General features: G+C 51.1%; 13 protein-coding genes across 13 annotated transcripts; 6 read left to right on the top strand and 7 right to left on the bottom strand.

Annotated features, from left to right (window-relative positions):
• Positions 1–240: 240 nt before the first annotated feature.
• Positions 241–2,042, top strand: trm6 (tRNA 1-methyladenosine methyltransferase subunit GCD10; the record flags this gene model as incomplete). The annotated part of the gene is made up of 3 exons (XM_057267547.1): positions 241–307; positions 419–1,781; positions 1,826–2,042. 3 exons carry the CDS (start codon positions 241–243, stop codon positions 2,040–2,042), a joined length of 1,647 nt encoding a protein of 548 aa, XP_057121748.1.
• A 448-nt stretch (positions 2,043–2,490) lies between these two features.
• N7481_008327 (actin-related protein 2/3 complex subunit 3) lies at positions 2,491–3,384 on the bottom strand (the record flags this gene model as incomplete). The annotated part of the gene is made up of 6 exons (XM_057267546.1): positions 2,491–2,538; positions 2,597–2,675; positions 2,734–2,846; positions 2,908–3,183; positions 3,283–3,321; positions 3,379–3,384. 6 exons carry the CDS (start codon positions 3,382–3,384, stop codon positions 2,491–2,493), a joined length of 561 nt encoding a protein of 186 aa, XP_057121747.1.
• Positions 3,385–3,601: 217 nt separating this feature from the next.
• Positions 3,602–5,011, top strand: N7481_008326 (replication factor C subunit 3; the record flags this gene model as incomplete). The annotated part of the gene is made up of 4 exons (XM_057267545.1): positions 3,602–3,729; positions 3,785–3,872; positions 3,931–4,105; positions 4,167–5,011. The coding sequence occupies 4 exons, from the start codon at positions 3,602–3,604 to the stop codon at positions 5,009–5,011; spliced, it is 1,236 nt and encodes a 411-aa protein (XP_057121746.1).
• A 1,087-nt stretch (positions 5,012–6,098) lies between these two features.
• On the top strand, positions 6,099–7,537 carry N7481_008325 (Histidine phosphatase superfamily clade-2; the record flags this gene model as incomplete). The annotated part of the gene is made up of 2 exons (XM_057267544.1): positions 6,099–7,118; positions 7,193–7,537. 2 exons carry the CDS (start codon positions 6,099–6,101, stop codon positions 7,535–7,537), a joined length of 1,365 nt encoding a protein of 454 aa, XP_057121745.1.
• A 386-nt stretch (positions 7,538–7,923) lies between these two features.
• N7481_008324 (Clr5 domain-containing protein) lies at positions 7,924–8,355 on the top strand (the record flags this gene model as incomplete). The annotated part of the gene is made up of 1 exon (XM_057267543.1): positions 7,924–8,355. One exon carries the CDS (start codon positions 7,924–7,926, stop codon positions 8,353–8,355), a length of 432 nt encoding a protein of 143 aa, XP_057121744.1.
• A 919-nt stretch (positions 8,356–9,274) lies between these two features.
• On the top strand, positions 9,275–10,909 carry cwc27 (putative peptidyl-prolyl cis-trans isomerase; the record flags this gene model as incomplete). Its single annotated transcript, XM_057267542.1, has 1 exon — positions 9,275–10,909. The coding sequence occupies one exon, from the start codon at positions 9,275–9,277 to the stop codon at positions 10,907–10,909; it is 1,635 nt and encodes a 544-aa protein (XP_057121743.1).
• A 248-nt stretch (positions 10,910–11,157) lies between these two features.
• N7481_008322 (ankyrin repeat domain-containing protein) lies at positions 11,158–12,453 on the bottom strand (the record flags this gene model as incomplete). The annotated part of the gene is made up of 1 exon (XM_057267541.1): positions 11,158–12,453. One exon carries the CDS (start codon positions 12,451–12,453, stop codon positions 11,158–11,160), a length of 1,296 nt encoding a protein of 431 aa, XP_057121742.1.
• Positions 12,454–12,568: 115 nt separating this feature from the next.
• On the bottom strand, positions 12,569–13,014 carry N7481_008321 (uncharacterized protein; the record flags this gene model as incomplete). Its single annotated transcript, XM_057267540.1, has 2 exons — positions 12,569–12,933; positions 12,999–13,014. 2 exons carry the CDS (start codon positions 13,012–13,014, stop codon positions 12,569–12,571), a joined length of 381 nt encoding a protein of 126 aa, XP_057121741.1.
• Positions 13,015–13,730: 716 nt separating this feature from the next.
• N7481_008320 (uncharacterized protein) lies at positions 13,731–16,143 on the bottom strand (the record flags this gene model as incomplete). The annotated part of the gene is made up of 3 exons (XM_057267539.1): positions 13,731–15,057; positions 15,117–15,596; positions 15,662–16,143. The coding sequence occupies 3 exons, from the start codon at positions 16,141–16,143 to the stop codon at positions 13,731–13,733; spliced, it is 2,289 nt and encodes a 762-aa protein (XP_057121740.1).
• Positions 16,144–16,937: 794 nt separating this feature from the next.
• Positions 16,938–18,016, bottom strand: N7481_008319 (putative aldo-keto reductase (AKR); the record flags this gene model as incomplete). Its single annotated transcript, XM_057267538.1, has 2 exons — positions 16,938–17,642; positions 17,699–18,016. Coding segments are annotated over 2 exons (1,023 nt in total), but the record flags the coding sequence as incomplete, so codon positions are not given.
• Positions 18,017–19,291: 1,275 nt separating this feature from the next.
• Positions 19,292–19,996, top strand: N7481_008318 (putative GPI anchored protein; the record flags this gene model as incomplete). Its single annotated transcript, XM_057267537.1, has 2 exons — positions 19,292–19,595; positions 19,650–19,996. The coding sequence occupies 2 exons, from the start codon at positions 19,292–19,294 to the stop codon at positions 19,994–19,996; spliced, it is 651 nt and encodes a 216-aa protein (XP_057121738.1).
• A 560-nt stretch (positions 19,997–20,556) lies between these two features.
• N7481_008317 (uncharacterized protein) lies at positions 20,557–20,961 on the bottom strand (the record flags this gene model as incomplete). Its single annotated transcript, XM_057267536.1, has 2 exons — positions 20,557–20,806; positions 20,879–20,961. The coding sequence occupies 2 exons, from the start codon at positions 20,959–20,961 to the stop codon at positions 20,557–20,559; spliced, it is 333 nt and encodes a 110-aa protein (XP_057121737.1).
• A 124-nt stretch (positions 20,962–21,085) lies between these two features.
• On the bottom strand, positions 21,086–21,658 carry N7481_008316 (uncharacterized protein; the record flags this gene model as incomplete). The annotated part of the gene is made up of 1 exon (XM_057267535.1): positions 21,086–21,658. One exon carries the CDS (start codon positions 21,656–21,658, stop codon positions 21,086–21,088), a length of 573 nt encoding a protein of 190 aa, XP_057121736.1.
• Between the last annotated feature and the right edge of the window lie 530 nt (positions 21,659–22,188).

The following is a 22,188-nucleotide window of genomic DNA, read 5'->3' as shown; positions in this document are numbered from 1 at the left end:
TTACCGATATGTGGTAACAGTGGCAAGACTGATGATAAAGAGGAAGCGAATGGTATGGTACCAATATTACTCGGGTCAATAATAACCCGACACCGCCTCTTCAGGCCGCTGATTGGCTCATGCGTACTTGGTCTCTAACGAACCCCGGAATATTTTGCAGAAGCAATTATCAGCGCTACTTTTGCGCCTGTAGATATTGCATCCAAGTCGACAAAAGTGATTTTGCCTGGCTGGGCCGTCATGCATTCATTCATACCCCCCCGATCAATTTGTGGCGATCAAATTGCCCTCCGACCAGACTCGCATCGTCAAATTAGTCCCAGACTCGTGAGTCTTCCGTCCATATCATGATATCGAATTTCTTCCCGTCGCAAAAGCCTTCCCTCCACTAACCAACACACTCCCTCGCACAGTCTAGTTCAATTGGGGAAGTACGGTAGCTTCCCTGCCAACCAGATCATCGGACGACCCTTCTACTTCACCTTTGAAATCCAAGACACCGCCGAAAGTGATGGCTATAAACTGCGGGTCGTCTCAGCCACCGAGCTGCACGCGGAAACCTTGATTGAAGAGGCCGAGGCAGACGGCGAGGGGGAGGATCAACCAGAGGGATCAGGGACCCCCATGCGCACCAACCGTCAGATCGTCGATAATGCTTCTACCCAGACACTGACCCTGCAGGAAATCGAAGAGCTCAAGAAAGAGGCTGGTGGAGCTGGAAAGGAAATTATCGCGAAGATCCTGGAGTCGCATACCGCTCTGGATCAGAAGACTGCTTTCTCTTTGGCCAAATATACGCTTCGGAAGCGTCAGAAGTATCTTAAGCGATTCACCGTCGTACCATTGGATGTCAGCACACTGGCCAACTTTATGCTGGCCGAGAAAGATGCGACGAGGACGATGGAATTGCGGGACGAGCACATCGGCCTCCTGGGCTGCTTCGGTAACGTGCATTATGGCGGGGATTCTCACAATGAAGAGTCAACCACGGATAGACTACCCGCAATCAAGCCGAATGGCCGATACTATGTGGTTGACGAAACCGGTGGTCTTGTCGTGGCTGCCATGGCCGAGCGCATGGGAATTCTTTACCCGCGCGATGAGGAAGAGGACGAGAACGATGGAGAGGAGGAGGAAGCCACGGATTCAAACGAGCAAAACCCCACTGGAGAAGACAACAATGCAGAGGCCCAGGGTGCCACTTCGACCTCGAAGCGCAAACGGCCTCAAGCCATGTCGGCGTCTGGAAACACCATCACCGTTATCCATGCCTCCTCACAACCAAATCTCTCACTATTGAAGTACTTCGGTTATGATATCAACACACCCGATGAGAACCACCCCCTTCACACCCACCTCAAGACAGTCACCTGGCTCCAAATGCTCGACCCAGCCGTGGACCCAATCCTATCCAACCGGCCGGCGGAGATCCCACCGGCGGAATTGGCAGCTTTGAAGGGCAGCAAGCGCAGCGCGTATCACTTCAAACGGAACCGATGGGAGAGAATCAAGAAGGTAGTGGAAGAGGCCCGCGCGGGAAGGTTTGACGGCCTCGTCGTCGCTACCCTGTTAGAGCCTGCTAGTGTATTGAAAAACCTGGTCCCACTGCTCTCCGGCTCAGCCTCCGTCGCTGTCTATTCCCCAACCGTCGAGTCCCTGGTCGTTCTGATGGACAAGTACTCTACTACACGGAGAACGGCATTCATCAACAAAAAACGGGACCTCGAAGCCCAAACGACCTCGGAGCAGGACGATTTCGACCTATCCTCGTTATATGAAGAGTTCGAACTTGATCCCACCCTTCTCCTCCCCCGACACTCCACAGGTCACGTGTTCGTGCCTGGCAAGTGCTTCCAGGTCGAACACACCCTCTCATGACTGGACGCGGTGGCGCCGAGGGCTATCTTTTCCACGGCGTGCGCGTGATTCCCACAACTGCAAACGTCCAGGCCGCAGGCACATTCCGGAAGAAGCGAAAGCTGGAGCAGCAGACATCAACCCCGACCCCGACTACCGATCAGGACGTCGAAATGGCATCTTAATCTGCATCAATACCTGGAGTTACCATTGGACAAACATAAAAGGTTGTACGAATATAACGATTCACCAAGTTTCAATGAATGTAGAAAGAGGTACGCCAATCATAGAGTAAAATATAGAAACCAAATCCCGGACCAGTCGGAAGTAATTGGTTGACGCTAATATGTCAGTAGCACTAATGTAGATAGGTAGCCAGTATCAGAGATTCAACCAGTATATAGACTACACGGTATCCTACCCAGTTCTATAGTTCTATACTACTCAGTACCCTGGATTCTTACCAGTAGGACCAAGTAATTCCAAGGTTTGTATAGGATGAATGCTACTTGTAGGTTGATTGCGAGTATGGACCCCGGACGCGCCGCAAGCTAGCTGCAGGGTTGCACGAAAAAAAAAGGTTCATTGATGCGCTGAATTTCATAAAAAACTATACACCCCCCTCTATTGCATTTACAGGCTCTTTCCCATGAACTTTCGCTTTGTGAAGCTGAGCCAAAACTGTGTTGGTGTTAGTGATACTCCTGGTCTTGGCAGAGGGAGCATTGATTCCACGTACCTTCGAAGGTCCTTCTCCACCGGGGTATAATCTGGCGTGTAGTCGCACGGCGGTTTCCTGTCGCACCTGCGAAATGTATCTGGAAAATCACAATCAGTTGATGGGAAGGTGGTCCAAGTATGGAGAGGTAAACAGACTGTCGGAGACTTTCCGCATCCTGGCGGTCGCGTGGGGGCTCAAAGGCCTGGTTGAGAGGGAAGGAGACATCGCCGGGGATGGCGAAGTTTTCGAGGGCGGCATTGATGAGAGCCTAGTGGGTTTAAGTGAGTACGTGGTGTCTCATTGCGAAAGGCCACGGGTTGCTTATTTACCTTCTCAGCATCACGGGCAGTCATTGTCGGCTTGACCTTCCCGAGGCACTCGCTGACAAACAGAGTGCCATAAATGAGCATGCGGTCGGCAGGGCCATTGATCTCGAAATTGCGGAAGAGCACATTGGCGCGGAACAAGGACAGAATCTCGTCAACACAGTCGTAGGACTCGCTGTCGGGGGCGACGTCGATGTCGGCAGTGTTAGGGGGGAAGGGTGGGTAGAGTGTATGCAGGACCGCGGGTGCGAGTGCGGAGGGGTAGGATAGGAAAGTTCCCTATAAAGGAATGCAATGGTCAATTTCGGTTTTCTTGTTTATTGGAGATGTGTCGCATTGAAGGCAGCAAGTTAGTTGGCGGGGCAGCATACCAATCACGGGGACATCGCGGTCCTCCAGGAAGATGGAGTGGTAGGCCTGTAATAGTCAGTCTTTATCTCCAAAGCAGTTTCTCAACTGGATTGCTATCCATACTGGCATGGTAGATATGTGATGGTGGGGGAACGACTGAGGGGGGAGGATTGGAGTTGGAGTTGCGGAGGTGTTGAAGCAGGCGAGATGTCATCCGGTGGATCCCCCCCATGATTTTCCGCCCCGAGAGCCTCTTCAGCTCTTCAGCTCTTTACGCGCGGAACGCGTCAAGCTTGCCTTTTCGCGATCTCAATATCAATATCAACCCTCTGACCACACGCCCATCATGTCTGACATTGAAGATCAAATGGATGTCGATGCTCCTAAGGAGGTCCAGTTCAGTTCTGACAATGCCAGTGGGAAGAAACGTACAGCGGCAGACCTGCCTGTGGCAGCTCTAGATAATCTCCCTTGGTATGGAATTGTTACTCTATTTTTGAGAAGGGAATCAAACTGACGCCGTGAATAGGGTTGAGAAGTATCGTCCCAACTCGCTAGATGATGTTTCCGGTCACCAAGATATCCTGTCTACCATCAATCGCTTTGTCGAAGCCCATGTATTTTCCCCTTCGCCGAGCAACATTCATTCCCGCTCAAAAATTAATGACTCTGCAGCGACTACCCCATCTCCTTCTATATGGCCCTCCCGGTACCGGAAAGACCTCAACCATCCTGGCACTTGCAAGACGGATATATGGCACCAAAAATATGCGCCAGATGGTCCTGGAACTGAATGCCAGCGATGACCGTGGTATTGACGTTGTTCGGGAACAAATTAAGACTTTTGCCAGTAAGACCAACTTGATTTAACTGTTGAGAAACAGAGGGTACTAACGGAGAATTGTTTCTAGGCACCAAACAGATTTTCTCCATGGCTCCACAAGCTGCCGCCGGTTCTAAGCTCGCCGGCTTCAAATTGATCATCCTGGACGAAGCAGACGCCATGACCTCCACCGCGCAGATGGCGCTCCGTCGAATTATGGAACGCTACACAGCCAACACACGATTCTGCATTATCGCCAACTATACACACAAGCTTTCCCCGGCGCTGCTGTCACGTTGTACGCGCTTCCGATTCAGCCCTCTGAAAGAGGCAGACATTCGGGTGCTGGTGGACCAGGTTATCGAGAAGGAAAAGGTTCAAATTCAACCTGATGCGGTGGATAGCCTGGTCACTCTCAGTAAAGGTGATATGCGACGAGCTTTGAATGTACTCCAGGCATGTCACGCGAGCAGTAAGTTTTCCTCGGTCGTTGCCACCCTGAGCACGTTGCCTGACCTGAGTTTAGGTATGCCTCTACCCATGCGCGATGCGCCGAACGCCCCACGACCCGAACCTGAGACGATTACCAACGCCACGATTTACGACTGCATTGCGGCTCCGCACCCGGCCGATATTCAAGAAATCATGCGCACTATCCTTACGACCAGCGACGTGACCTCATGTCTCAATACCATCAATACATTGAAGTCGAATAAGGGCCTGGCGCTGGCAGATATTCTTTCGGCACTAGCGGACCAATTACAGCAACTCGAGGTGCCGGCACAAACACGCGTCAGCTGGTTGGAAGGATTGGCAGAAATTGAGTGGAGGCTGTCCGGGGGCGGATCCGAGACGATCCAGACCGGTGGACTGGTGGGAGTGATTCGGAATGGATGTGAATTGATGGGGGAGAAGGGAGTTGGGCTGGCATGAGATATGTGATATGAGGCATAAGATGGCAGTCAATGGGGTTTTCACACCAATTGAATGGGCTCGCATTTAATTTATGTACAATTGAGAATTGGGGATACCAGTTCAATGCAATGACATTCGTCCCAAAATACTATGTAGTTCAAGTTCCTACTAGTATAAGGTTATAACGACTTATAAAAATTGCATCCTAACAACTTAAATCCAGGGTACTGAGTATATAACCGGGTAGGATACCAACTTGAAGTTGTTTAATGTTGATATCTCTCAAAGTACTATTGCCAGTAGCTATCTACACCCGGGCATATACTTCAAGTTCCTCGCCACCCCCGATATACCATGGTACTATACTAATTTATTACCCGTACTACTTCTACTAGGAATACCAAGAAAAGGAATTCCGATGCGGGCGACCCGGCCAGACCGGCATTTAAATTGAATGGGCAAGGTTAAACCTGCCTGTATGGAGTAGCCCTACTACTAGTAATACTAGTAATGGTTATGTACCTAGGTACTAGTAGTAGTACTCAAGTCCGAGTTCCCGCGTCTTCTCCATCTCTCCATTCTCCACTTTTCACCTCCCCACTCTTGCTTGCAGGGTCCTAGGTCTCCCCCCCCCATTTCTTATCGCTTATTGCGTTTCCTACATTTCCGCGGTTTCAATTAGCTAATTGCAAGTCCGAGGACTTCCCCTTGGCTGCAGTAGCCTCCGAACATCCAGCCAGGTTAGTCGTCGCCCCATCCTATCCTAGTCTTACCCTAGCCCAATTCATGCCTCTAACCTCTTCTAGGGTCCGGTTCCAGGAGAGTTTGCACCACTCACCACTCGCCATGCATCTGGATTAGCTTCTGAATTGCTTCGGCCGACTCCGCCGCCCCGCTTATACACTTGCTGGCACCCGCGGGACGTCCAAAAATCATCCAACCACCTCCGCGGATCAGATGCAATGCTCGTCCGCTGGAGACCACCCCTCCAACACCATGGAGCAATGCGTTACTTTCATAAGAACCAGTCCAGACCCCCCGGTTCTGCTCCTGTTGTTCTGTGCCCCGCTCGACTTTTCTCTGCATCGTCAATCCCCTCCCCAAAATGCGTGCCTCTCTCCAGTCCGGCCTGCTGTTCGCCTCGCTCTCCGCGCCATTCGTGGATGCCGAGCGAGTGCTAGGTGCATACATCTACTCGCGCCATGGTGATCGTACCCCCAAGGTTTTCGGTAACACCGCATTGACCGTCCTCGGCTACCGTGAGGTCTTCAATTCCGGTTCCTACTACAATGGCCGGTACATTGCCGAAGACGACTCGGCCTTTCACATCCAGGGTATCAGCAACTCCACCGTTCAGGCTAAGCAGATCAGTGTCACCGCACCAGATGATTCGGTGCTGCAGAACTCGGCCACTGGCTTTATGCAGGGTGTCTACCCTCCCACCAGCCAGAACGTTGACACCCTGAGCAATAAGACCAAGCAAGAGGCCCCGCTAGGTGGCTATCAAATCGTCACTGTCGGCACTACCGATACCAACGTCGACAGTGAGAGTTCCACTTGGTTGCAGGGCTCGAGTGGCTGCTCCAAGGCCACTGTCAGCAGCAGCTCCTACTATACTTCCAAGGAATACTTCGACTTGGAGGCCTCCACCAAGGACTTCTACCAGTCGCTTGCCCCCGTACTTAAGGGTGCCTTCGCCGAGAAGGACATGACCTTCAAGAATGCCTACACCATCTTCGATTACTTGAACGTTGGCCGCATTCACAACGAGACCAAGCCCAACGTGACTGATGCTCAGTGGATTCAGCTGCAGTCCCTGGCCAACAACCAGCAGTTCAACCTTGCCTACAACTCCTCCGAGACCGATGGCGTCCGTGCCATCGACGGCAAGGTTCTCGCTGGCGAGATTCTTTCCAGCCTGAACGATACCGTTACTGGCGACGGCAAGTTCAAGCTGGGCGTCCAGTTTGGCTCGTACGGCACTTTCTTCTCTTTCTTCGGCATCATGCAAATGCCTGCTGCGTCCGTCGACTTTACTGGCGTGGTTGATTATGCCTCGACCTTTGCCATCGAGCTGGTGACCGACGAGGCTGGCCCCGATTTCCCTTCTTCGGACAAGATCAACGTGCGTTTCATGTTCCACAACGGAACTGTCAGCGACTCATCTGAGCCTACGATCTACCTATGTTCGGTTTAAAGGAAAATGAGAAGGTCATCTCTTGGTCCAAATTCGTCTCCAAGACCAAGGAGGTCGCCGTCACCACGGACACCGAGTGGTGCGATGTCTGCGGTAACACCGACGGCAAGTGCGCTACTTCCGACAGCACTGACTCAACCTCCGCCAGCTCCAGCAGCTCCGGCGGTTCAAGCGGTGGTGTCTCTCGCCCTGTTGCCGGTGTCATTGGTGCTATGGTCACTTTGGCCGTGATCCTGGGTCTGGGTGCTCTGTTCTTCCTGGTTGGCGGATTCACCGTTGCTAAGCGTCGTAGGGGTGGTCCCGAGATGAGCAACGCTACTACCGTGACTGGTGACAAGAAGGCGTAAGAATTGGAAAGATCTGGTTTGAATCGGGGTATAATGGGGATAGAAAAGGTGATGGGTATCACTGCGTACTGTGTTGTCGAGTGGTATCTCCCAGGTCTGAGACTAGCCATTGTATGGATTTGCACGAGTAATGACTGATGGGTAAACCGATAATAATATTGCTTCTATATTTTACTTTTCTCGATCTCCAGAGTAGGCAATCGTGGACCTTAGGATGTAATAATATAGGAAAATCTCATTTAATACCCAACTTGAAGTATACCGTGACGCTAACCCTAAATAACCTCGGGTGGCATCCCGCGGATTGACCGCCTTCCCGCATCTTTTGGGGTCTCCCCGTCTTTCCTTTCCCTCCTCCATCCTCTTCTTCATCCCCCACCACCACCATGCCGCGCCAACAAATTAATCTCGAGCCCTACCGGGACGAGATTATCGCTCTCTTTCAACACGGTATCAGTAGCGACTCCATCAGCCGCACCCTTGAGAGTCGATATAATATTCAAGTCAAGGAGCGGACAATCCAGTCCCGCCTCCGCAAGTGGGGTATCCGCAAACGAAGCCGAACAACAACCGCTGATGAAGCCCTTCATGCCCGCATTAAAATCCTCTTCGTGCAAGATAGGTTGACCGATAAGGCCATGCTAAAGCTCCTGCGCCAAGATGGCTACGACATCTCTGAACGGACCCTGCGTCGCCTCCGGTTCCAGCTTGGCCTCCATGCAAGAGCCTCGCTGGAGCATGAGCGGGGTCCCCTGATACATCTACCGTTGCCTGTATCCGTCCCAGTCTCGGTCATCGCGAAAGGGGTGGAAGCTTGATCTTGCATTGCTAGAGCTCCGGTAGGCTCGGTGCTCTATGCGTCTGCTGATGAAACCCTCCCCCTCTCGCAGGTGCTCTCCGTCGTTGCTCGATCGACACGGCCACTTCTTATCTTTCCCTTATGCGCCACCATCTGGGTCCTCGAACCTATCCTCCTTCTTTCCCTACGCGACAACTGAAGGATCTCCGCCTGAATGGCCAGTAGTCACACCGTCGCTGCTGGCTCAACCGATGCTACATCAACGCAGCACTTTCTCATCTCCTCTCGCCCTTTATGCGCCACGTCCTTGAAATCGGGTCATTCCAGCTTACTCCTACTGGTATCATGTTTTAACATTACAACCGGTGGGAGTATTGATCTTCGATTGCTCGTCTCCTGCACCATACCACCTTGTCAACTTCGGTTAGACATGAACCGAATTTCCATAGCGCCATCACGACCTTTACGACCGCAGCATCCTCGATTTTTGTTCTTGATACCATTTCGTCATGGAATATATCGACACTTGCTCTTCCCATGCGACAAAAAAAACTAAATCCGACGCGCCATCCAATCTAACCTTGCCAAATGCGACACAGCTCTGAGGAGCAATGATTTCCGATATCCTGATAGACGTTTGACAAAAGATGTATCGTATCTACTGTATAAATTCTAATCTATCTGGACCATGACAAGTGGCCGGAATGCCCCCCAAAAAAACAACTGTAGATGGTTCTGTCATTGCTCGTACGCAAGAACGTCGCCCATAACCAAAGTCACGTGCCATGACGTCCGCTTTTATCGGCGCATCTTTTTGCCAAAGTTGCGGACGTGATATTCCAACCCGTCGCCATTGAACTTTTCCGCGTGGGCTCTAGGCCGTGGGCTGGTTACTGATAATCCACTTCACCTAATCGAACCTCCACATATACTTCACCATGTCCACACAATATGCCAGCGAGCCAAATCCCACAGCGTCCGTCACACTAAATACCACCATCGGACCCATCCACATCGCTCTCTTCGCGAACCAAGCTCCCCTCACATCCAAAAACTTCCTCCAACACTGCAAAGACAACTACTATGCCGGAACAATCTTCCACCGCATCGCGCCCGATTTCGTGATCCAGGGAGGTGACCCTACGGGAACTGGATCTGGCGGAACCTCCATCTACGAATACCCTGAGTTCGAATATGACCCCGAAGCCCGCGACCCGAATGAGCGGGTTGTATTGCGAGATGAGATACACAGTCGACTACGCTTTAACCGGCGAGGACTGGTCGGTATGGCGAAGAGTGAGGACGGGTCATATGGGAGTCAATTCTTCATCACGCTAGGCAATACCGAGCGCGAGATGAACGGGCAATGCACACTCTTCGGACGATTGGAGGGCGACAGTATTTTCAACGTGCTGAAAATTGCAGACGGCGACCGTGTGGAGGGAACCGAGCGACCAATCTATCCGATCAAGGTGACCTCCTGCGAGGTTGGAGAATTAGGCCCGCTGGCCGGCAAGTTGAAGGATAGGAGAATCACATCCACAACATCAGGAGGGGACAAACCCGCGCCCAAGAAAAAGAAGAAGCCAGCCAAGGGAGGGAAGGCCCTGCTCAGCTTTGGCGGAGACGAAGGTGAAGAAGAGATGCCTATGCGTCCGGCGAAACCCAAGTTCAACACAAAGCTCGTGTCAGATGTCCCGGGCGGCATAAGCGAATCCCAGAAGGAACAACATACCCAATCGAAAGAGTCTTTGAAGCAACGTAAACGGCCACGCTCACCATCACCGCAACGATCCCCGTCCCCACCGCGTAAACAGCGCATCAAGACACCGGAGCCAGAAACCCAACTCCCACTCCAAGATCCGGAATCGCCTGCTCGGTCCCCCTCTCCAGCTGTCAAGGAGTCGAAAGTCTCCCGAATGAATGCTGAATATGCCTCCCTGAAAGCATCCATGCGTCGAAACGTGGAAACTGGCCCGGCCGACACCGGCCGCAAGAAGACGGCATTGGAAGCCATGATCCCTGAAACGGCAATTCGAGGTCGTAGGCGACCCCCTCCTGGCTCGAATGGCGCAGCATCGGGCTCTGCCCCTAGAAGTGCTGCAGAGCGTGATGCGCTACAGATGTTCAATGCATTCAAGGCGAAACTGGAAAGCGCCGAACCCAAATCCTCAACAACTTCACATAACAACGTGGATGTAAAGGAGTCAGGGAATGCTCGCAAGCAAGATGACGATGACGAGGAGGCCCAGCTTTGTGACTTACATTTCATCGCAAACTGCCAATCCTGTCAGTCCTGGAATGATCCCGAGGAGGCGGACGATGATACGGGCGAAGATGATGTGGGATGGTGGAGCCATGAATTACGCTTCAATAAGGATACTCTAGGCAAGGACCTGAAGTGGAAGAAAGAGAATCCTGGTGATGTCGACTCGCTAATGGTCATTGATCCCCGGGAGAAGGAGAAGGATTTGACGAGCGGTGGGCGGAAGCGAGGGTTGCAACGAGATCGGGAGAGAGAACGAAAGAAGGAACGTGCTGGGGAGTTGGAATGGGATCGAGAAAAGAAGTAGAGGGGATGAGAAGTAGAATTAGTGATATCATGTCCTTCTGTTCTATTTCAAGATTAGCAATCTGGGCATGTACGTGCCATTCCACCATATAATGACATATGTAAATGCCATTTTATCTACCATATGTTTAGATCGTAGTTCGTTTCTCCTTGCTTATATTCAAGAAGATGGATTAGGTATCTCGGTTCATCAGCATTAAGGAAAACACGAGGTAAACAAGGTAGAGAAACGCTCTTTGGCAGTCTTTATCAGTTTGAAGTCTGCTCAACCGCATTCGCACTCTCACTCTCACTTGCACTCACACGCCCACGCCCCGACCATCCTCCAGGTGGCCGTCCCCAGGCTGAGTCCCATAGACGACCAGCCTCCGATTTCATACGATCATGGCCTCGCCGAGGAGGGGACTTGGGAGACATGGGACTGGTATTCCCGATCAGCCCTTTCTCCCTCGCCTCCTGCTCCGCCTTCAACCAACCAAAAAGCCTGACATTCTCCCGAGCTCGATGCTCAGCCCTAGGGTCAATATCAACATCAAACCTGAGTAGATGATGAATGACCCTCCTATCCCCCAAAGCAACGGCATGATACAGCGCCGTTTCACCCCAATAGTTGGCCAGATTGATCTGCACACCGTGTTTCAGCAACATTATAACAACTGCCTCGTGACCATTGCTAGCAGCCCTAGACAAAGCGGTATTATCATATTGATCGTCGGAATCAAGAACATCAGCATTGACCCCTCGCTCCAGCAACATGCGAACAATCTCTGCATGGCCATTCTCAGCCGCCTTCTTGAGGGCATCCGGACCAGACCGACCATTCGCCACGGTTTCCGCATGACTGAGCAGAATCTGGACAATTTCCTGATGTCCATTCTTCGCCGCCTGCACGAATGCAGTCTCGCCCTGCTGATTCACAGGATCCAAATCGGCACCTTTAGCAAAGAGCAGGAGAACAATTTCCTTATGACCATTCGCAGCAGCCTGCGACAACGCAGTCTCACCCCCCTCAGCTGTCACATTGATACTCGCCCCTCTTTTCAACAGATTCAAAACAGAAGTCAAGTCCCCATCTTCGGCACAAGAAACCAAATCAATCCGATGCCCCATCGCCTTGGAAACCATATGACTGACGTGAGTAGGTTGCACTTTCAATCCAGAGAGAGCCTGACGAGATTGCTTGCTGATAGAATTCCACCGCGGAGACGCATAAGTATACTCAGAGATCTGATTCATCCACGCAGACGCCATATTGGTAGCCAAATCACGGACATGGCCATATGACAACAACCCATCCTGCGAAGAGCGAATCGTATCGGGCGGAATATCCTCGAGTTGAGGAAGATCTCCGCCGAGATCGGATTCCTTCAGCGCGGCGTAGATCATGTCGAAGCTCTGTGTGAAACACTCGTAATTAATGCCCGCATCTTGCAGTTCCTTGCGGAGTTGTTTCCAGCCTTCTTTTTCGTCGGCGGAGAGGGCTTTGGTGGAGATGACGGATTGCTCGCGCTTGCCGCTGCGGATTTCTTCGATGAAGGCTTTCATTGTTCTCTCTACGTGTTCTTGAGATGATCTGGAATGAGTGTTAGTGTTTTTTTTTTTCTTTCTCTTTTTCCTTTCCCTTTTTTTCAGTCGATTTTTCTTTATCATGGAGAACAACTTACCTGATAATATTCGCATTGTGCGTGTTAAGAGCATTGGAATAGACTGCGAGTCTCTCTTGTATCTCCGCCAGTTCCTTAAGAGCTTCGTCTGTCAATTCCCGGCCAGTCTGTGGGGGCCAGATGGCGTGATGCTGGCGGTAGAATTTCCGCAATGCGAAGAGGACCTCGTCGCAGCCCTGTAGTGCTTTTCCAATAGAAGTATCGACATCGCTCGAGCCGGAAACGAGTGAGACAGTCTCGACAGTGTCAAGACCCACAATCAGCACGGCGAGTTCAGTCTGGACCTTGGTCAACGGCTCTGACGCTGTAAACAATGATCGATGCAGAGAGCGGGCCAGTGGCGCCAGTATAGCGATATTATCTTCAGAGTTCAGATATCAGCCCTATGCTCGGAAAAGTGACACATCAAATACAGTTTGATAACACATGGCATGTAGCACATGGTGACATGGCACATGAATATGCTATTCGGCTTACAGTCTTCAGTTGGATTGTGCACCGGGGCATTTGGATTTGGATTTGGGTTTGGGTTTGGGTTTGGGTTCGTTGATGCAGGTGTTCCCCCTGAATTGTCATTCGGAGTAGTAGACGACGACATAGTCGATCTGGATAGTGTTTGCAAGAAATTCCAAAAATGGGGGGGAATTCCGATCATATACCCCCGTACCCAAGTACTCTGCACTTCGTAGTAACTGGAAGCACGAGGCAGCCTGCAGGTTCAAGTTTCAGTGGAGTGGACAAGTGTGCGGAGGCTGAGCAAAAGCCGCATTGTGGTTTGGGGGCGGGGCATGAAGTCTTGGCTGTCACTCCAGGGCTGCCACTATGAGTAGGACTATTAGTGTACGGAGTATTCCAACTCGAACTTGAAGGTTAGTACTATTACTAGGTACTATTACTAGTATGCATGTACTATAGTATGTGGATAGGGCAAATCGCCCAATCTAGATTCATTTCGTCAGGGATTGGATCATGGCTGATTGTTACAAATTCCACCTGGTGCGCCCAAAGCAAGTACGGCCACCTATAAACAGAAATAACCTTAGGAAACGCCGTGATTCGCCGGGGATATATCTCCTGACTCGCTTTTCTTCCTTCTAGCAATGATAAGACTGCCAGTGGCTTGTCTCTATCTTTGTCTCTGTCCGTCCATGACTCTGGCTATGCCCTCCTGCGTCGTTTGGCACTGCCTCCATCATTCACAGCATCGCCTGCCTGCTCATCCGCCGCCGCAGGACTTGTAGCTTCACTGTCTGTCAACTGTTCAACAACACGACCCGTGTCCAGTTTGTGATCGGCCACAGTATCACCACCATACTCATGGCTACCATCAAAGCCGTAGTTGTAGCCCGACTGCCCTTGGTCAGTTCCATCGAAGAGATCCCCTTCACTAGGAAGGTGATCGAAATCGAATAGATCATTGGTATCACCATCATCGGGCTGAACATTGCCCAGATGATCATGTGTGTTTGCGCCGATTCCTGATTCATGAGCATTGTGGTCTCCCAGGTTGAGACTCTTGTCGTGATCTCCGTCGCCAATGTCGGTGAAATAGTCATTGTTGAATATTTGGTCGAGGTCAAGCGGTGGAGGTGGTACACTGCCATCTCCTTCGCTTAGACCAGGGATGGTGCCATTTGGACTTAATGGCTGGAGCAGGTTGGTGAGGTTTTGGACGGAACGGTCTTGCTCCGCTTGCATCTTCACGAGGTTGTCGATCTCTTGCCGCGTACTGGCGAGGCGACCAGAGTAGTTTGGTGGCATCGGGGGCGGGTTCGGCGTTGTGAGAGCGTTGTGTGAGTTGGAGCCAGTCGGGTTCGCAGTGTTAATCTCATTGCCCATCAGGCGCAACATATCTTCACGCTGGTTCTGCGTAAGGGGGATGTTACCGCCTGAGGTTTCGAGAGAAGATAGAACATTGGGGAACTCTGAGAAGTTTGTTGGAATCCCATTTCGCGCGTTGGAGTTTTGAATCACGGACATGATGTCCCTCTGGGTATCATTATCGTCCCCCAGATTCTGCGAAGGGATACTAGCTCTGTCTTGCCGCGGGCTATTGTCGAGAACTTCTTCCACGTGGCCATGATGGCTAGCACTAGGTTGGCGAGCATGGCCCCGGGACCGGGTTTCATACTGACCTGCAGCTGCAGGTGACAGTGTAGTCGCCCGGTTTTGGTCGTCTATGGTAGGAGGGGCTTTGAGAAGCAGGGGTTGCTTTTTCATTGCCCGTTGACCGGTCGGGCTGGCCATAGAGGCCAAAGGATTGAAGGAGAAGTCATCCACATGCACAATGTTCCCTTGGTCCCCGGAGATAGCACCAGCAAATGAGTTAGCAATGTTCTGGGTTCCATCCCCTCCTTGCAGACTGCGGTTATAAACTGTCGCGAGGAAGGTGAGGATCGCGTTAATCGAGTTTTCGTGGCGAGTATGTTGCTCTTGGAAGTTGGCCGCTTGGGAGTACAGCTGCTCATGCTCCTTCCGAAGCCGACTGATGGTGCCCGATATTATCGATTGCTGTTGACGGATCGCTTGCAGCTCTCGGTACACTCCAGATAATTGGTCTTGGGGCATAGAACTATCCGTGCGAAGGGAAAGTTGGTTGGGTCGCCCACGTTCGTCGCGAGATATAGGCGCTCCTCGTCGACGAAATCGTCCATGTCGTTCTCGTCGGCATCCTCGGTCTTCACACGCGCGCCGCCTTTGCTTGGTTTGCTCGCATGGCCAGGTGCATTCCTCGGTTTAGAGATCAGCCAGAGCAGATCCGGATGGCCGCGTTTGAAGTAAGGATTGGCGTATTCGCTGGGGCTTTTGTTCTTCCGCTCGCTTGCTCGCATTGAGTTGTCCGACAGCCCAACTTTCTTGTGAAAACCGTACATATTAAGCTGTCGAACGAACGACGCATAATTGTTATGCTTAAAGAGCTCCGGAATCAAGGTCCTCGCGAACTCGTCTTCGTCCAATACAATGAAAGAGTTTCCATCATCCGACCATCGAATTAACTCTGTATTTTTTGACTCGTCCAGAAAGCTGTGGGTTACGTTAGCCATATATTTCTCTTTCTTCTTCCGGTGGAAAAGAATATCTAAACATACCTGCTGAGCTTCTGCACAAATGGTGGAATTTGTTTCCTCTTGGCCTGTGATTCTCTCTTCGCAACCTGGGCACGTTCATAAAGCTCCTCCAATGATTCTCCCCAGGCGCCTGATTCACCCGGTGGGCCAACCGTCGCGTTGTGATCCGGGTAGACCGTCGGGGCTTGTTCATATCCGCGGTTTCGACTGACCAACTGCTGGCTTGTCTGCTGACGGCGAGCGAGCTGATTCGATGCGGCCGCAGAGATGTCTTGGTTTGCTTGGTATGTCTGTTGGTTGTAGGTCGATGCCGCCTCATTGAGAGCGGCTGTATTGATCGCATTCGCATTCGCGGCAGGATTTTGGCCCCATTGCAAGAACTGGTCGTTGGAGAGCTGAGAACCCGGGTTGGCGTAATTTGGGGCGGCGCCACCCATCTGCGGGCGTGACGCTGGAACCGTTCCTGGGGCAGGTCGCTTGCGAGTCATTCCTGGAGAGCTCATTGTAGATCGAAAGGATATCGGGCAGCGGTGGAGGGTATCCGAATGCGAGTGGGGGGTGGCGAAAGGCGATTGAGTCTGGGCGGGCGCGACGGGCGCGAAGGGCGTAGAGCGATGCGAATAGGATGCTGTCTGAAATTGTGGATATAGAGATGATACCTCTTTCAAACAGGGAGTCGCAGGGCCTCGATCTTGTGCCGGGCGTGTTGGATCACGTAAAAAGTCTGGGTGGAGAGCGGGAATCGGGTAAAAAACTGGCCGACTCTCACGAGAGCACCGACGCTGTACAAGGAAGCGTCCGATGAGTCACGGAGATGCGAAAACTGGCTCCGATGAATGTGAAGGTCGAAAGTCAACGATCGAAGGTCTCTCGGGTCGGAGGCTGGCTGCAACGGATTCGAACAGAGGCTTTGACAATGATCAGCAAGTGCTGAAAGAAACCGGACATTCAGGTTCGCCGGAAAAAGGACCAATGTAGATATGGCCCGGAGAGAAAAAAGTGCCAGCTGATGTGAATATCACACCGCAAGTGAGGACGAGCGGAGCGTCGGAGCGTTGGAGCATGAAATCTTGCGCTGCGCTCGCTTGGCGGCTTGAGGTCATCGAGCGGGGATGAGTCAGCATGTGACAGGGCAGGTGGAAGTACCGATACTTCCAGATACATACAGTATTGTATGTATAATGAGGTACCAGTACCTTATATCCCTCTTCATCTCTTCCTCTCTCTAGGGTCTACTAACTATATCACTGGTATTATACCAGTGGCATCCAGTTAACCTGACATTATTGATTTCTCATCATATATTCAGTCCAATCATGCAGAATCCCCCCACCAATCCCTGGAACTCCTTCAACAACTCCTCCCCTGCAGCAGAGTTTGCCTGCATAAACTTCTGCACCTTCTGCGGGGCAGCCAGATCTTCCTTCATACGCGCTTCGTTCTTCGTACCATTCAACACCGTCGTGTTTCCCAGGCTCATAACAAGAGCATACAAAGCAGCAGCAGGACTGATCTTCACTTGTGTGGCTAGCTGCTGCACAGGCCGGGATTGTACCAGATCCGGATTGGCAGTCAGTGTCCAGAAACTCTGGTAAACAATATCCTTCTCTCGGCAGAATTGTCGTAGCGGGACATCAAATTCAGTGTCTTCGTAGAATCGATTTTGCACCACGGCAGGTTTCACCTTCGTTGCGGGTGAGGAGTCTAGTGTGGCAAGAAGGGGCAAAGAGCAATTCGAGATACCCAGGTTGCGAATACGATGGGGTACATAGGTCTCGAGGGCCTGCCACGCTTCCAGGGTCATCTCAAATCTTTGAAGTGGGGAGTGGATGACCAGGGTATCGATGTAGGCCTCGGCCACACTGTTGGGGTCTGCTGCAGGACGAAAGTTGTTCAACGATGACTTGATCGAAGCATGTACTTGCTCTGTTACCGACAGGTTGGGATCATAGGGCATATTGTCTGGATCCTGTGCCCCGATCGGACTGAATTTGGTTTGCAGCTGGATGTCGACGTCTTAGTCCAATGGCATATTCTTCAGCGTTACTCTCGACATACGTAAAGGTCCTCTCGGCGAACAACACCATCCACAATGGCCTTGCGAATGCCATCACCAACGAGATCTTCTTGATAGTGCCGTGGCTGGGCTGCTGTATCAATCGCTCGGAAGCCGGCGGTGATGGCAGTGTTGACCAGCTCGGCTGTTTGATCTTTCTTCCAGGCTGTGCCATAGAGGAAGACCGGGATCGCTGTGGAGGAGGAGTGGAGGCTAGGGCGTAGGCAGTAGCTTTCCCACATTTTGCTCGCAGCTCGAGCCATGATGAACTTGGAGAACTTGAGGAAGTGGAAGTGGATAGGATGTGCAAATGACGAGATCTATAATTAACCTTGGCGGTTGTCGTTGCGGGGGTCTTACTAAGGGACTACCACTATGTCAATTCATCACCACCACCACCACATACTACTAGTACATACTAGTAGTATAAAGAAAACAACGCATGCATCTTACTATTAAGGGGTTTACGAGGAGATCATACTCCTATCTCCGGCCGACTGTCAATGGTGTGTTGTTCCAAGGTTAAACTATCATCAACCTTGGAAGGGCCCATTCAAGTTATCGCAGCAGCTGTCCATGTCCACCTCCATCGCACTTAGTACTGACGGTCTGCGAATCTTGGAAGGGCTTAAGAATGCGGTAGCCTAAAGATCACTCGATGTATTTGCTATTTATATATCGAGCCGCATCGGTGGAGTGGATTGGTTCGGGCTGCGGTAGAAGAATGCATGCCACCACCCTTGGCTGGTTTAGGGCCAAACTCCATTATGCTGAAGCCTCTGATGGCGCAGATCCCAATTTTCAAGATCTTCCCCACGTCCTCTCCGTTCCGCCGCAACACGGGGAGAGCTAAACGAGCGGTGGAAGCGCAGTTATGCGGTTGCCGAGCGTGCGAGCGGCCCCACTGGGGTGGCTTAGCAGTCCATTGATGCTTGGCAGAGGGTAAACATCCTACATTCTGATCTAGAAAAAGATATCTAGAATAAGAGGAAATTTATGTAGAACAGCATCATATCTCCATAGACTTGGGACCTTGATTGGAGCTGTGAATTCTTACGTGGATGGATATCACGTAAAGAAAAGTAGGAAAACCCCATTCACAAGACCTCACGATTGCCCCGATTATCAGAGTGCCATTGCTGCCCGTTTCTTGGCACTCTCAATAATGGAGCAGGCAGCTGCTTTTGCAGCAGTGACATTGGTGGCTTGCCCCGATGATCAACCAAGGGGCCCTGCTAATAGCTTCACTTGCATGCTTCATAGTAGCAAAGAAAGAAAATTTGCATCCCGCGGGGGGGCTTAGCTGTCTCGCCCACCTCTTCGCATACAGGCTTCTAGACGGAAGAGGCCGCGAGATAGGATAATTTTGCTCATGCAGGGCTTAGAATCTCTCGGCATGATGATAGATCGGCAGGGCTCAATTCGAAGTTCAATTATAGAAACAGACCCTCAAAATTGAGAAGAATATTAGTATAAATATCCTCCGTTGTCCATCGGAAAGTATCATCAAAACGATCAATACAGCAATTGAAAAGCAAACAAGATTCTATCACTTCCATCAATTCAAACTCCAAGTTTCGAAAACAACCAACAACATGCGTACTCAACAACTTCTCGCTCTCAGTGGCCTTCTGCTCGCCAGCAATGTCGCTATCGCATCTAAGCTCGACCACGATGATGTTCCCAACCGGTGTTGGGAAGCCTGTGGATCGGTGGTGAACACCGCTCAGCGCTGTGACCACCAGCATGATAATGACGACTCGGCTGAGATCCAGTGCATTTGTGATTGGGATGTTGCAAAGACCCAAGTACCTCTCTGCGCAGCTTGTATCGACAAGTATGATCGTGACTACGATACCGACGACGACAACGATGACGATGACAATGACGATGATAATGGTACGATTTAGTTCATCCGCAGTAGAGATGACAACCATGCTAATATCTCTCCAGAGGCTCTCGAGATCGTCCGCTCGTGCAACTTCAGCACAACCACCTACAACGCTTCTGCGGCCACCAGTACTGGTTCAACCACTACAACTGGATCGGGAGCTGCTGCTACCACCACCGGTGCTTCTTCTACCAGCGGTAGTACTGGCTCCGGCATCAGTACCAGTGACGACAGCGGCAGTGGAAGTGCAGGTGCAAGTGCAACTAGCCCTGATACGAGCAGCAGCAGCAGTGAACCAACTCAAGATTCGGCTTCTGCCACTCCGACCAATGCCGCTGCAGGCATGAATGCCCCTGGTGCTATCTCTATGGTTGCTCTCGCTGGTCTGATGCCCTTGGCTTGGCTTTAAACTCGACCTGCAGTGTCAAGGGCTGTAGTCGAGGAGGGTGTTAGTGATGTATATGAGGATACGATAATGATGATGCGCAGTCATGATCGTGTTGACGACTTTCTTTAAATAATGCAGACGATAGTACTCCGAACATGGCCTGCCTATAGTACATACAAATTGATATCCTGTTGCAACTGAGAATTGATTTAGATCACCCACCGTACACCGTAATATCTTCCTGCCTGTCCGATCTCGGGGTTCCGTGTGTGACAACATTCAAATTTTTCGATATATCAACACCACTAGTAGTACTAACCTTAAGTTACTGCTAGAATCAAATCAGCAGTGAGGAAGTTCAAGTTAGAAATGAATATACCGTGCTGTCTAATGAAGCATTTATGGAAAGAGTAATAAAAAATATATACAAATAAGTCACGTCCAAGAAACACAAAATTCAATTCAACAAAGACCTCCATGTGGGTATCTTTCAGTCAACTCTGGCACTCCGGGTGCCGAGCCGATATCTATACAAAATGTGCCTTACATTACCCGGTTCCTCGTTATCATCTGTAATCATATCATCTTGTATCATCCACATGTATGTTCTTTTGAACCGGACTCTCGCTGTACAAATTGTCCTGGTTCATTGCATCGACGCCGAATGTGTCTTGCTCATAGAACTGACCATTCTCGTATGTATCGAGGTTTTCCATATCAAAATCATCCCAGAAGGAACCATCGACCCAGGATGTCTCATCAATCGGGTCGAATGATGGATACCACTCCATATTATATGTATCCATGTAGCACTGTTCCTTGGCAGGGCAGCTAGAAGACCACTGGTTAGTTCCACGACTCATTCGAGCCACAGCACCAAAGTGCGCAAAGAAGTAAACTCACAGGATGTTTTCTTGTCCAAAGATAATATGCCACAGGTATTCAAATATACGGCCGCTCGTCTCATCGTCCAGCTCTTTCTCCATCAGCCAGTGATAGAAGGCTAAGTATTCATGGAGCGGTCTTGCAAGGATCTGCGTGGTTGTTCAATTTCTGGATAGAGTGCGATCTCTTCGATGTGGGTTGACTCTTTCCCTCTTCACTCTTCACTCACTCCGGCAGTTCGTCCTCCAACCACGTCGCATCTTCATATGACATCCGTCCTAGCATGACAATGCGATCGGAATTCGGCGTTGATTTCGGTTTCGGCGGGGAGGAGGATGTTGGTTTGCTATTCTTGTGGCGCTGGCCCAACTGCGCCTCATCCTCTCTATTGTCGTCTAGGTCCGAATCGTCGTCATCATCCCAGGAGAATTCGCCAGGCACATTAACAGGAATCTGCTTGGGCACAAATCTGGTTGAAGGAGCCGGCCTTGTCGGCTCCAGCCAGGCTTGCACCGCCGGTGAAGGAGCAGGCTTCGCTATCGTTTGCGAGATCGAGGCTGGTGGTGGAATCGGCGCATGCGAGGATGCAGCGCGCGCAGAGTCAACAACAACGCGAGGATATCGGTCTATTGAGACCAGCTCAATGTGGCTTTCACCGTCCTCAATCACCAATTCGGATTTGAAATTGAAATCTCCGGCCTGCGCCGGCTTGATCGAAGCGACATGGCGATTGACCAGCACGAGGGTCAAAAGAAGCCCTATAGCGACCGAGACACGCAAACTCTTGGACCGTCGCATCATCACGTCTCTCGCAGCGATGAGAAGCAGACGTGGCGTGCGCTCGCCTTATGAACTACGAGCGTTCTAAAGTCGTCTGCGTCTTACATACTTCAAGTTGGTGCCGGGCCCCACCGCACGAAAGCCACGCAGCCAGCCGCGACGCCGTGACGCGGTACACTTCTTGCAGGCGTCGTGTACCTTACGACATCTTCCAGGGCATCATCATGCATCGGCCTCCGATAGAATATGGACGTGTGTTCTTGAAATTGTTCAATTAAGGTCCGACTAACACCCTCGAATTGACCCTCTGTCTCCATTTCTGCAAAAAGTCATCGCTGATCGCCTGTGGGGCCGATACTCGTCAGCGATTCGAATTCCCCTGGAACGACCGTTGCAAGTTCCAGGGACGAGGTCGATCGGCCTCGAATACAACCCCGCGATTATCACCGGATGCGGGCAATGTTGAAAGAAGCTTAACTATAAAACACCTACGAGTGCAAAATGCGAGGTGTCCTTTAGAATCATCTGACAGGATTCTGCCGACATGT

Source organism: Penicillium waksmanii (genome assembly GCF_028829765.1).
Source record: "Penicillium waksmanii strain IBT 27052 chromosome Unknown utg000007l:1.0-4314555.0:1.0-4317578.0, whole genome shotgun sequence".
NCBI classification, from domain to species: Eukaryota; Fungi; Ascomycota; class Eurotiomycetes; order Eurotiales; family Aspergillaceae; genus Penicillium; species Penicillium waksmanii.
Note: the sequence above shows the minus strand (reverse complement) of the source record. Positions and strands in the feature narration are given on the sequence as shown.